General features: G+C 40.2%; 1 protein-coding gene across 1 annotated transcript; it reads right to left on the bottom strand.

The window, feature by feature from the left end:
• Positions 1-331: 331 nt before the first annotated feature.
• On the bottom strand, positions 332-4418 carry LOC147635335 (luminal-binding protein 4-like). Its single transcript, XM_086802574.1, has 8 exons — positions 4202-4418; positions 3479-3746; positions 3053-3267; positions 2684-2926; positions 1914-2393; positions 1616-1770; positions 1394-1476; positions 332-1217 (listed from the first exon to the last, which is right to left on the bottom strand). The coding sequence occupies exons 1-8, from the start codon at positions 4251-4253 to the stop codon at positions 728-730; spliced, it is 1986 nt and encodes a 661-aa protein (XP_086658700.1). The 5' UTR covers positions 4254-4418; the 3' UTR covers positions 332-727.
• Positions 4419-14259: the final 9841 nt, after the last annotated feature.

Raw genomic sequence — 14259 nt, 5'->3', positions numbered from 1 at the left:
CAGTGAAAAAACACTGGTCCCGTGCAACCCACATTCTGAATTTCAAAGAGGTCTTTAGGCCCACTGCGTAAAACATCCTCTATTATACAACCCACAGCTCACCACCTAGCTATTCATTTATTACAATTGAAAAGACACGGCACTCCCTAAGGTATTCATTCTTAATATCTGTAAAAGCAAGGCCTGGATTTTCATTCCTAAGGCCACGAAACATGCAACCACCCACCATGGGGGGGAGGAGAGGACCACAGGATGCTGTCAAAATTACAGGACAAACTGCAAACTACATACTCGATTGCACCAGTAAGACAAGAAACAAGAGCGATCAGGGAAAAAAAAAGTACAATGGCTGACACATTGTTGTCATAAATCAAAATCAATGTTGGCATGTAAGAACAATGTTACATCAAAATAGTACCAGCAACCAGATATATTCTCAAGTGAAAAAAATATCCGCTCAAATTTGTTTACATGATTACGGAGTTTAAGTAATAAACTCAAAATTCTGGCTCATCAAAGCTAAAAGAAAGTTTTCAAGCTTCCCGGCTGCTTACTGATCTTAACTTATCTAGACTCTTATCTGCATACCTTTGTGTCTACTGATTAGGATAAAAAAATATGTGTTTTTAACTAGAGTGAACACAACTTCTACAAGGAAAGATCAAGAATGATGGCAGCTCTTGGATCCGCATTTCATTAAGGGACCTCTTCAAGTTTAAGAAAAACTTTACAACTCCTCATGCAAATCGTCTTCATCCCCACTATCAGAAGGACCACCTGATTGCTGATACACTTTTGAGATAATCGGGTTGCATATAGCTTCAACCTCCTTCAACTTCTCCTCAAAATCTTCCTTCTCGGCACTCCGATTGTCATCCAACCAATCAAGGGCATCTTTGAGTGCAGCATCAATTTTCTCCTTGTCATCCTTCTCAATCTTGTCTGCAAGCTTGTCCTTGTCATTGATGGTGTTCTTCATATTGTAGACATAGGTTTCCAGGCTGTTGCTGGCATCTACTCTTTCCTTCACCTTCTTGTCTTCATCAGCGAAGTCCTCTGCTTCTCTCACCATCCTTTCAATTTCTTCCTGGCTCAACCTGCCCTTGTCATTGGTGATGGTAATCTTTTCGGCCTTACCAGTGCCCTTATCCTCGGCCTTCACGTTCAAGATACCATTGGCATCCACCTCAAAAGTGACTTCAATCTGGGGAACACCTCTGCCGGAAAGCAGCAAACATACAGACAGATTAGCCATAAGACCAAAGCACAGTCACGCAAAGAGAACCAAGTCTTGTTTAAGTTCAAAACACCAGGGGTACTGCAGTAGTGTGGAGACCAAACCACTTCAAAAAAAAAAGAGAGAAAAATTGAGCATGCAGAACCCATTCCATACCGTGGAGCTGGTGGTATACCAGACAGGTCAAATCTACCCAACTCTCGGCAATCCTTTGTCATACTGCGTTCACCTTCAAAAACCTATTGATATAGCACAAAATTAGCAGATACACAAAGACTATATGTGCCATGGGAAGAATGTGACATAGAACCACCAAAGACCATGTTTCAAGGAAATAATGTGCCAACTAGAAAACAGGCAACAGTGTCAGCATTGCACCTGAATTGAGACAGTAGTTTGCTGGTCCTGATAGGTTGTGAAAACCTGGGACTTCTTGGTGGGAATGACAGTGTTCCTCGGAATCAACTTGGTCATCACCCCACCAACAGTCTCAATTCCGAGGGTGAGCGGAGTAACATCCAACAGCAGAATTTCTACAATATGATAAAGATCAATTTTAAAATATGAAATCCCAGAAATTGGCAAGAGATCCAAATCGACTGACACACAGCACCAAATCTACTGACACACAGCACGTGTTTTTAAGAAAACAAGAGATGGAGGATGAAAAGAATACCTTTGGTTTCATCACCACCTTCTCCACTCAGAATGCCACCTTGAACGGCAGCTCCGTATGCCACAGCCTCATCTGGGTTGACACCCTTGTTGGGCTCCTTCCCATCAAAGTACTCCTTCAACAATTGCTGGACCTTGGGAATACGGGTACTTCCACCAACCAGCACAATCTCATCAATTTGAGACTTCTGCAGACCAGCATCATCCATGGCCTTCTTAACAGGGCCCATGGTCTTTCTGAAGAGGTCATTGTTGAGTTCCTCAAACCTGGCCCGTGTAAGGGGCTCAGAAAAGTCAATGCCATCAAACAAGGACTCGATCTCAACTCTCACTTGATGCTGGTTGCTCAGAGCCCTCTTGGCCCTCTCAGCTTCCCTTCTTAGCTTACCAAGAGCTCGGTTATCTTTGCTGATGTCTTTGTTGTACTTCTTCTTGATAAGCTTGATGAAGTACTCCATGATACGTTGGTCGAAGTCCTCACCTAGAAAGATTAAACTTGTCCAATAAGCTTTTGATACATGAGATTACTTATTCCTCCCATGATATGTTTTAGTTGATTAACCCTTTTGATATATGAGATTACTTATTCCTTCCCATGATACTTATTCCTTCCATGATATGTTTTAGTTGATTAACCCTTTTGATATATGAGATAACTTATTCCTTCCCATGATATGTTTTAGTTCATTAACCTTGATCCATTGAAAGTAAAACAAACTACTGGTGTAGTCGGCTGAATAAGCATTCTAATTTAGGGCCTTGAAGCACTACCTCCAAGGTGGGTATCTCCATTGGTTGCCAGAACTTCAAAGACTCCATTGTCAATGGTCAGAATGCTCACATCAAATGTGCCACCTCCCAGATCAAAGACAAGGATGTTCTTCTCCCCTCCTTTCTTGTCCAGCCCATAGGCAATGGCAGCAGCAGTGGGCTCGTTGATTATCCGAGCAACATTCAGCCCTGCAATAATCCCCGCATCCTTGGTGGCTTGCCTTTGGGCATCATTGAAGTAGGCTGCAAAAATTGCATGCAAAATAATTGATCACTATACAGGACTGTAAACAGTGTACAAATTTCCCCAAGAAACCTAAAATAATTAACCATAGCAGAACAACGGTACTGCACAGAATAATGAATTACCTGGAACAGTAACCACTGCATCCTTGATTTTCTTGCCCAGAAAAGCCTCCGCTGTTTCCTTCATTTTAGTGAGCACCATAGCACTGATTTCTTCAGGGCTGAAGACCTTCACTTCACCATCCTTAATCTTGACTTGGATGTAAGGTTTCCCATCTTTGTTGATGATTTTGTAGGGGAAAAGCTTAATGTCTCTCTGAACTTCTTTATCCTCAAATCTGTCATAGAGACCACGTATAAGGAAGCGATACAGTAGCGATAGATGAATGGTACACATTACGGTTGATAAGCAGCTGATGGGTTTGACTACTCATTACTGATGATAAATAAGTGTTGATGATTGAAAGGATTAAGCAGAGAACATGGAACTAACTAAGGTTGTAATTCATTTCAATGAACTGAGGCGTTTTTAATGCTCAGGCCACTTACTTCCTGCCGATCAATCTTTTAACATCGAAAATGGTTCTTTCTGGATTTACGGCAGCCTGATTTTTGGCTGCCTCTCCGATCAGCCTTTCAGTGTCAGTGAAGGCCACCCAGGATGGCGTGATTCGGTTACCCTGGTCATTGGCGATGATTTCCACATGACCGTTCTTGTATACTCCAACACATGAGTAGGTTGTGCCGAGGTCGATCCCAATTACAGTACCCAGCTTGGGAGCCTCTTCAGCAGCCACGAGTGACGCAAGAAAAATTCCTGCAAAAACACGGTAACACCATCAGACTCCTGAAAACAGGAAGCCTTAACTCTAGAACGGACATCTTTGACGAGAATATCAAAAGCGATCACATTAGAAAAGACTAACACCGCCGTTAATACACATCCAAAAACAGGCAGCTGACACCACTCGGTATACAGCCCTAAAACTTCCAGCTTTGCAAGCTTCAGGGTTCCTGCTGTTCTACACCCTAAAACTAACTGGTGTTCAAATCCTAATCTTAAGTTTACAACACTGCCAGACTCGAGAAAAGCTCTTAATCCGAGACATCGTCTTCACAATTGCAATTCAAACGAACGCTTTAGGCAAACCTAGATCTACTGGTTCGGATCAGAGAACGAGCAACGGTAGGCAAGATAAAAGGCCACCAATGCAAGTAAATCTGCACAGATAAATGAAAAACCAAAGCACAAAAAGGAGATGGAAAGCCAACCTGCGACGAGGAAAGCGAAGAGACCACTGCCGGAACACCACCGAAGAGCCATGCCGGAGCTTATCCTTACAGAGAAGATCTGGTGCCGCAGACAGCCTTACCTGGTAGAAAACGCGGGGTCGAAACCCTAAGGACAGTATTGCAAGCTAAAGCCCTAATCGCACAGTTCGCAGGCCAAAACCCTGAAGCCCTTTAGCAGCAAACAAGACTCGATATATTCAAATAAACTGCGACCGCGCTTTTATAGGACCTCGGTCACGCCACGACCCTGTCGGGCTTGTTCCGACCTTCAACGTGTCCTTGCCAGCGCTGACCCCGCTCCGCCTCCCTCTATACACCAATCAGATCCATTTTTCCGCAATCTCCACCAATCGCATGGCTTCTTTGCTTTGGACCGTTTTGTCATCGTCAGATCCTCCACGTCATCAACCACTCTCTGCCGTCGATATCAATACTATGTTTGTTCATCTTAAAGTTTCCGGTAGGTTCTTGCCACTTGGCACTCGTTCACATCGAAAAAAGATGCTTTTTTCATGTTCAAATGTAAATGGAATCTAGCATTAAAAATAATACATTGCTTTTTTCATGTTCAAATGTAAATGGAATCTAGCATTAAAAATAATACATTGTAACTAAAAAATATTTTTTAAAACCCTTGAAAATAAGGACAATGCCAAATTTCGATCGAGATTTTTTAATTTCAACCAAGAAAAATATACTGCAAACCAAGTTTCTCGAACATTGCCCTCAAGTCGAGAAAACTTTTTGAGCAAACTTTTCCACTTAATATTTATTAACCAAATTAGCATAAAAGATTCCTAGCTCACAAAAAAAAAAGACTAAAACTTACAATTCATCAAATTGAGTACATCAAAAGCCACATCACTCACCCCCTTGATGCAAACCACTCTACAACATCACTTTCAAGGAAGGCTTAAAACAAGCTAATCTTATAGTTAGCTCAATTTTCTAGAATGAGGAAATGGATATTAATCACATGATCTCCTATTCAACGTCTTAAGAAGGATGTATTGTTCAAGCTAGCTCTGTTTCAAAACATAGCTGAACGATGATGATGAGTTGATGATGAACTAAGGCTTTATTAGGCATTAATTGATCAAAGTATAACCATGTTTGCTCTTTGCTTTCAGAATCCACACTCACTCATGTTAAGAGGTCACATGACTCTTTGCTTTTAGAATCCTCACTCACTCATGTTAAGCGGTTCCATGACTCTTTGAGCTGTTATAAGTCAATTTGTGCATGCTCTTACATTGAAGAGCCTTGCAATAATTAGGTTCTTAGGTTGTAAAGATATTATAAAAACTCATATGAAAAAGTCTTGTAAATAAAAGTGAGTATATACATATACATACCTCCATTGTTGGTGTCATTGAAATTATCTGTCAAAAAGATTTTGACACTCAAAGAGATGTGAGTTGTTATTACTTCTATGGATAGGATATAAAAAGTTATTAATCAGAATCTTATGAGAAACTTATTATCATAAAAATAAAAGTTAAGTTGGTTATGGATATAAGGATAGGAAAATGCTAACCTTGAGTTGGAAAGGTTGTTTGAGGGGATGTGAGATTATAAATGAAGAATGTATAAATTTGATAAAATACGAATGACAAGTAACGATTCTAAACATTTTGATTAAATGAACAAGTCTAGATGATGAAAGATTAATTTACATTTTTAGTTCAAATAAACTTAAATAATGAACATGAAACTGAAGCGTAAGAGAGTCGTACCTTTTATATATATCTGATTGCGATGATGCTCTACAATGAGAAAAATGAGAAACAATGCGAATGGATTGAAATATAATTATTCTTCCAAATGTAACTAGAGTTATTTTTAATTATGACTTTATAAGAAATAGAACTTAGAGTAGTACGAATTAAAATTCTATGCATAGTTATTTAACCATGATCATTATTGTAAGAATAGGGATGAGAAACTTACTTGGAAGGTGTTTGAGTCACCGTCTGAAAGATAAAACTTTCATAGAAATATTGGAAAATTTATTTACTAAGCTATGAAGGATAGCAACTTACTTGCAAATGTTGGATAGCTTGTTAGTTTGCACCCCAAATTCGTAAGAGGTCGGAAGTTCATAGATAGCCTTTATTTAATCTGCAAGAACAAAGTCTTAACAAAAGTATGAGACATTGTTAATTTTATAAAGTTTCGATGTTGAGCCTTGGATAATGCTTTGAAGATCTTGAGTTTGCTCAACATTGTGTTTCCTTGCAATCCATGGTGTTGAATCCGCTTGAAGCTTATGTTTGAGTGATATAGGCCTCTTGTACATATACTTTTAAGTTATAAATTTTTAAGCTTATAAAAAATTAACCTTAATCAAGGCTTGATTAAGCATAAGGATCTCTCTCTTAAAAACACCCAAAAATTTAAAGCTTGCTATAGCTTTAACTAAAGGTTTACATAAGGTTTAAAATAAGCTCTAAGCTCTAATCTCCTCTTTCTTTATAAAGCTAAAAGCCTTAGCATAGCTTTTATTACAAAGCTTAATTTTAAAGCTTTATATATATATATATATATATATAAAGCTTTTTATTAAGGCCTTCTTCATAGCTTGTTGCTGCAGATGGCTAGAGATGGCCAGCTGGTAAGGTATTCTTAAGAAGATAAAAACACACACACATATATATAGCATTAAGATTTAATTAAAGCGTAAGTTAAGGCGCTCTCTCCAGAAATCCGGCCATCAACGTATGAAGAATATGAAGCATTGTATATATATTTATATTTATATTATTAAACCTTAATTAACGCTTAATTAAGGCGCCTCTTTATGCTGAAAATTTGTGCAGCGTGCATTTTTGGAGAGAAGAAGGACGAAATTTTTCAGTATGCGTTGCCGGGAAATAATAGAACATAAAGTTATATATATATATATATATATATATTAGCAAAGCTTTTATCAAAGCTTTAACGAAGCTTTATTAAGTTTATTTATTATTATTATTATTATTTAAAAGCTTCAAATCATACGGTGCGTTCATCGCTTGCGGCGGCTAGCACATAAGGAAATTGAGGCCTTATATATATAATGCATGTGCTTGTGCATCTCTTCCATCCCATCTCGTTTGAGCAGTAGTGGGAGGTACTGGTGGTGCATGTGGAGGAGCCACATCTATATCAGATTCTACTTCACAATACACACACACAAGATAGAGAAGCTTGAGAGCACACAAGATAGAGAAGCTTAAGAGCACACAAACTCACTAGATTAGAATAAACAAATGTGTGCCAGATACAAAGGATAAGTACACAACCCAATATGAGTAGATAAGAGGGTGTACATACGCACGGGGTAAAAAACCTGCTACTGAGCGAAAAAGTGTCCCGGCGGTCCTAAGTGTGTTCACACACATCACTACCATATAATGCTACAAACTGGATCTAACATCGTATCGTATCAGAAGCTCCTGCTTAGATAACAATTTTCTCTTTTTTAGAAAATGTTGTAACACCACTTCTTGAATGGTTCTAGAGGTAGTACGAGTTGGTGAGGCAACCTGTCTCTTGCATTGGGTTTTCCCCTCTCTCTGGCACACGTCACATTCCTTTGCAAATTCGTGAGAATCCTTAAGGGCAATGGGCTACCATGTCCAGCTTGAAATACCTTCTTTCCTGTTATGTCCCCAGAGAAGTGACCTCCACTTAATATTTGGTCTATGCCCATTTTGTACAACTACCTAGCTATCCTCATGAATGACTTGCTCCTCAAGACTAGCTTTTTCTTGTGACCTCTATCCATATTTTAGAGAGATCTATCAAGAATTGTAACATCCCATCATACTAGTTTTTCTTGTCTTGATCTACCAAGAATAGTAGTGCATCTTAAAAATTATCTTCTACTCCTATAGGGCTTCTTGATGGCCAAACACACTCTAAAGAAGAAGCCCATGTTTGCTATCCTCATGAATGACTTGCTCCTCAAGACCAACTTTTTCTTGTGACCTTTATCCATATTTTAGAGAGATCTATCAGGAATTGTAACATTTCATCATACTAGTTGCTCTTGTCTCGTCCTCAAGACCAACTTTTTCTTGTGACCTTTATCCATATTTTAGAGAGATCTATCAGGAATTGTAACATTTCATCATACTAGTTGCTCTTGTCTCGTGATCTACCAAGAATAGATGTGCATCTTATTATCTTCTACTCCTATAGGGCTTCTTGACGGCCAAGCACACTTTAAATAAGAAGCCCAAGGTTCCCCTTAATCAATTTACCTAAACCGTAAGACCAACCCCATCGCAAGAAGTACCACAAAGTGTGCATGCACCACACCCTCACTATTGGCCATCCATATACATCTTTGGACGGGGGAACCATGGGACAAAAACCTGGTCCATGGTACAATCCATCACTAGCATTCCCTTAAACAGTGTATATACAAGTGGTTATTCTATCATTCTTTTAGACAACCCATTCTTCTCAACGCATCCAACCCCTCAAACGATATACTTCAACTCTACTTTCAATTTATTTATGGGCCCAAAGCTGGTACAAAACCCTCATCAACTTGAAGAGGGGTACCATAAAAGTTTCATGACCTTGACTCCCCAGAATTGAGATGATAGGTATTTGTTGAAGAAAGCAGAAATAATAGTCGAAGAAAGCAAAGAGGTGGAGTCATCACATGGAGAGTACACACACAGGCACACCTTCAATCCTCATAGCCCATGCATGGCACTTGCATTACTCACAAGAAGGGCTTTACACTTTACGATATATCTTGATTATATAGGTAGTCACAATAGCTAGCACTTGCACCAAGCCTCATCATCATTGATAACCATCCAAGTACATCTCTAAATGGGGAGACCATGGTGAGCGAAATCCTAGCCCATAGTATGACCCATCACCTATATCCTCTTCAAGTTTGCACACAAACCCAATGAGAACAACCTCCTCTATCTTTATAGGTTCATTCACCTCTTCTTTAGCTACCTTCACTGTCACACCAAGAACCTCACCTCCAAAGCATAACAAGCACCAACAAAGCACCCCACTCTAGTTTCACCCATGAGATCTAGAAACTAAAACTTACCAGCAAACCATTCAAGACCACATCGGCCATTACCCACATCAACTGCACGTGGTCTTAGCATAGGAATTCACAAGCAAAATCCATGGGCCCTCGTTCCTTAAACATGCCCAACCAACTCACAAATCTAAAGATGAGGCCTTGCATCAAGCATTTTCTTGCCCACACTACATCACACACAACCTCTACATGCTTCCTAACTCAACGGCCAACCAGACCCTATCTCCACTAGGCCCCAAAGCACATGGACTTGTCTCATCACCAACTATATCATTCGACCCTCTAGATTCAGTTGTACATATCTTCACCATCGGAGCTTGGTGATACGAGGATGTAGTCACCATTAGAAAGAGGGATATGTTAAACTACTTCTCATAGGTTAACATTGTTTCACTTGCCCAACCTACCATAAGGCACTTTGCCATCTTACCCACATGCAGCTGAAGCCTAATTTTTTATAAAATGGTGCTAGCCTTTATAAAGTGGCCTTACCCAAAGCTTAATCCCAAATGGAAATAGAATACTTGTGAGCTCTCCCTCTTCTCTAATCTTTCTTGCTTATGTTCTCTATTCACAAAGGCCATTCTCTTCTTGCCTCCATCTAGGCAAAGAGAGATCTTCCTTCACCCCCATAGTCATGGAGCATTCCGCTGTGACAACGGAGTGGACATGATAGACGAGCTAGCGCACCCACATTGGGGAGTTGCATTAGGCAAGACCCAACACGACACTTGATGCAATAAGGCTAAGGTACGCTCTTGATGTGAACAAGATTTGATCAAGAACAAATCCCAATTCATGGAGAGAGAAATGTCAAAAGGCATTTGAGTCCATCAAATAGAAGACAACCGAGAATTGTATTCTAAAGATTTCAGAGATCAGTAAACCTTTTGTGCTCACTTGTGATGCTGGTGGAAAACCTAAATAGGATGTGTATTATCCCAATATGAGAGAGTCAAAGCCTATGAGTCTAGGAAGTTCATGTGGTCGAGCAAGTACTCGGCTACATGGCAACTCCTCGTGCTCCCCCACTTGAGCGTGAAGGGGAGGAGTAGCAATGCACGGGTCCCTAACTAGTATTATATATAAAAGAGAGCAATGCTAAGATGTGTATATAGAGGAGAGTGCTAGGCTGGCAAAGGCGATTGGGTAAAACAGAGAGAGGAAAAATATTATTAAATATCTCATTCAATTTAGCAAATTTATGGGAAAAGCAAGCATAGAAGTGTCATTCAAGGTTATAATAAGCGAGTAAAAAGAATGTGTGAGAAAAAATTATGTCAGTAGTAAAACATTGAATGTAAAATTAAAAGAGTGTAAAAATATAAATGAGAAGTTGTGCTAAAATATGTTTGTAAAATATCTAGAAATATGTGTGTGTGTGTGTGTGTGTGTGTGTGTGTGTGTGAGAGAGAGAGAGAGAGAGAGAGAGAGAGAGAGAGAGAGTTAATATAGAAGTATATGTATAAAGATTTTATAAATAGAGGTTTATGTAAGAGTATATCACATATATATTTACGAAATATGTATCTTTTTTTTTAATAAACATTAAAGAAGAAAAATAATAAGTGTGTGTTTGTGTCTCTTTTCAGTGCCCAGATAAGTAGGACACATAGTATGATGGTCCATGTGAGGAACCCACTGTCTCTATTATGAGGCTACATGTGAAGACTGAATTTAAGAGTTTTGAAAAAAAAAGGGAGCTACTATGAAGCTAGCATGTATGAGAGAAATGGCAACTCCTGGTACTCCCCCACTTGAGTGTGAAGGGGAGGACCACAAACGCAATGGTCCTAAACTAGTATCATGTATAAAAGAGAGCAATGCTAAGATGGTATATAGAGGAGAGTGCTAGGATGGCAAGCAATATTTTTTAAATAAGTGTGTGTTTGTGTCTCTTTTCACCACCCGGATAAGTAGGACACATAGTATGCAGGTCATTGTGAAGGACCCATTGTCTCTATGAGGCTACATGTGAAGACTGAATCTTTAAGAGTTTTGAAGAAAATGGGAGCTACTATGAAGTTAGCATCTATGAGAGAAATGTGGAGGCAAGCCAAAATACGTTATCATGCTTTGGGAAGGAGTTCATAAGAGTATATGTGATGTAGTTTTGAAAAAGAGGGGTAGGTACTGTGAGTTATGTAAGCAAATGTCAAAATAATTAGTAGAAGTAAAAGAATTCAATAGGTGAGAGTGGTTACTATACCCAAGCAAGCTTGGGGGGTGTCTAGTGTGTGTAGCCACTAAAAGCATGACCTATGAGAAAGATAGGAAAACTTTAAACAAGATAGATGTTGGTATTTTGAGAGTTAGGAATTTGAGAGTGGTTACTATCCATGCAAACTTATTGGAGGGTGTCTAGTGTGTGTGAAGTCAAAACATAATAACAACCTACTAATAGCCACTTAAAATTATGTATGTGTGTGTGTGTTTAAGAGAGAGAGAGAGAGAGAGATACATACATATATACACACATACACACATACATACATACACACATACATTCATACATATACACACACACACACACTGTACATACATATATACATATATATATATATACATACATGCATATATATATATATACATATATACATATATATATATATACATACATACATATGTATGTATATACATATATACACATATACATACATATCTATGTATGTATGCATATATGTATATACATATATGCATACATATATATGTGTGTATACATATACATACATACATACACATACATAAGTACATACATACTGTTAACCCATGGCGGACATGGCGACGTACTATATTTTACGTCATTAATTTAAATATTCTGAGTCATGGGCCGGGCTTGTCGGCACCATATGTTAAGGATGAAGGGATTGGGTGATCGCCGATGAGAGGCGCACCTTGGATATCAGTAGGATAAGGGTTAGGGTCGGCCGGCCATGTATGGGCGCCCAAGTGTGAACGGCCAAGTCACCTATATGAGTCAAATGTAACCCTAAAATCCTCATTCTCATGTGTTGTGAATAGAAGAGTGCTCTTGCCTTATCTCTTTGGTTTCCTTCTCTTGCGTGTGTGTGAGAGAGAGAGAGAGAGAGAGTGAGAGAGCGATCGAGCGCACTGTGTAGCGGCACGGCGAGGCGGCGGTGAGGCGGTAGAGCGGCGACGGCGGCTCCTCCTTCACGGCTGCGACGCGGGAATCCTTCAAGGCGGCAGTTAAGCGGTGAGTGACACACCTTTTGCATTCTGTTTTGAGCTTACCTTCCTGGTTGTATGCTTGCAGCCATTCGTGGCTCGCATACGGTGTCCGGCAAGTCCCCAGCTCTACGACCTGTGCGGCAAAAGCGCACATTTTTGGCGCCGCTGCCGGGGAGTTGCCCTGCACCAAGCTCCAGTTTGCAGCTCGGCTGCTGCGTGAAGTTTAATCTACACTGTAGGAAAGCGACTGTGTGTTTGTTGTTAAGGTGTTTCTGTGTTTTGCAATCTGTTTCTGTAATTTGTCTGCTGCATTTTTTGTTTCTTTTGTTATATTTTCGCTCCGCGTGTGGGCGTGCATTCTGTTATCCGGTTTCTGCGTGTGAGAGGGATTTCTGAATCCCCAGATCTGTGCTGTGTGTGCGAACTGCGCCGCGGCCAAGGCTGAACCCTAAGGAAACCGTAGAAAACTTATCTCACAAAAAAAAACAGGGAAAAAAAAATAAAAAATCATAAAAAATAAAAAATCATAAAAAAATAAAAAAAGAAAAAAAATTAAATTTTATTTTCAAAGAAAGAACCGAACGTGTGGAGAGGAAAGATTTTCTAATTGGAGAAAAAATTTTTGAAAAGAAAGAACCCCAATTGACCCACGACCCACGACCCACGACCCCGGTCTCGGTCTCGGTCTTTTGATATATATATATAGGAGAGTGAGCCTCCATAGCTTTCTCTCAAGTGAGAGCTTATGGGAAGTCGTGCCCTATATGTAGCCCACTCCCCAAGGAGTAAAGTGAGCATGTGGGATAAAGCCCTCACCCTTTCCTCCACAAGCAAATAGGCTTTTGCCCTTTTCCCCCAAGAGAAACGGACTGTTTTGAGGACCACAGGAGCTCTGGATAGGCAAACACGGTGCTGTAAAGCACGCTAGGACCCTTTAAACGATACGCTCGTTTCGAGCTATCACACGCCCTAGCCCAAGTTCGACCGTAAGTAAGGGGGTCAAAAACGGGTTAAAAACAACACAAAAACAAGTAAAAACGGGGTGCGAAACACCTAAGAAACCACTTGTGTGAGTTTCAAGGGTAGTTACCAACGCACGTAGGGTACCCACGTCACATGCATCTACGCTCTGGTCGGGTGCTGGAGTCTGAGCCACTAGAAAGCGTTTCAGTCTAAGCAGGCTCACACCATCCCTCCACGTTGGCATCTTGGCCTTCGGCTGGAACCCAAGGGAGTGCAACCCAAGATCCACGAATAGTGGATAGTGACTCATCTTCTGACTCAGAAGCCATGGAAGGACACCCTACCAAGAATCCTGAGGAGACAAGCCAAAACATGCCAGTGTGGGCCCCACAACCTGGATCTAGCATGTTTAGTCGTCTAATAGAGACCTTTAGTAGAGCTACACGCTCTGAGCATGCGACAAGCGAAGTAAATGAAGAAGGAGGGGTAGTAGATTCACCATTCACATCTTATGTAGACCCTACCCTCCCAAAGAGTGTCCATGTGGATATTCTACCCACTTCGTTTAATGAGGGCCCTACTGAGCTACCACATTCCGATGCTCTTCCTAAAGTAGAGGTCCCTAGAAGCCAATCCATAAGAAGTGACATTGCGTCCACTTCAAGAGAACCATTTGGCACACCAAGTCTAGATGGGATATTTCTCAATGAAAATTGGGAATATGATCTACACACAGAGACTCTAACTGACCTATACACAGGTTACACATACCATGTAGGTTGGTTAGAAGTCCTACGATCTACATCTAGCGCCACTAATC

The sequence above is a fragment of the Cibotium barometz genome, chromosome 9 (genome assembly GCF_041138505.1).
Source record: "Cibotium barometz isolate CiBa-2024 chromosome 9, ASM4113850v1, whole genome shotgun sequence".
NCBI classification, from domain to species: Eukaryota; Viridiplantae; Streptophyta; class Polypodiopsida; order Cyatheales; family Cibotiaceae; genus Cibotium; species Cibotium barometz.
This window is presented reverse-complemented; position numbering and strand designations above follow the sequence as displayed.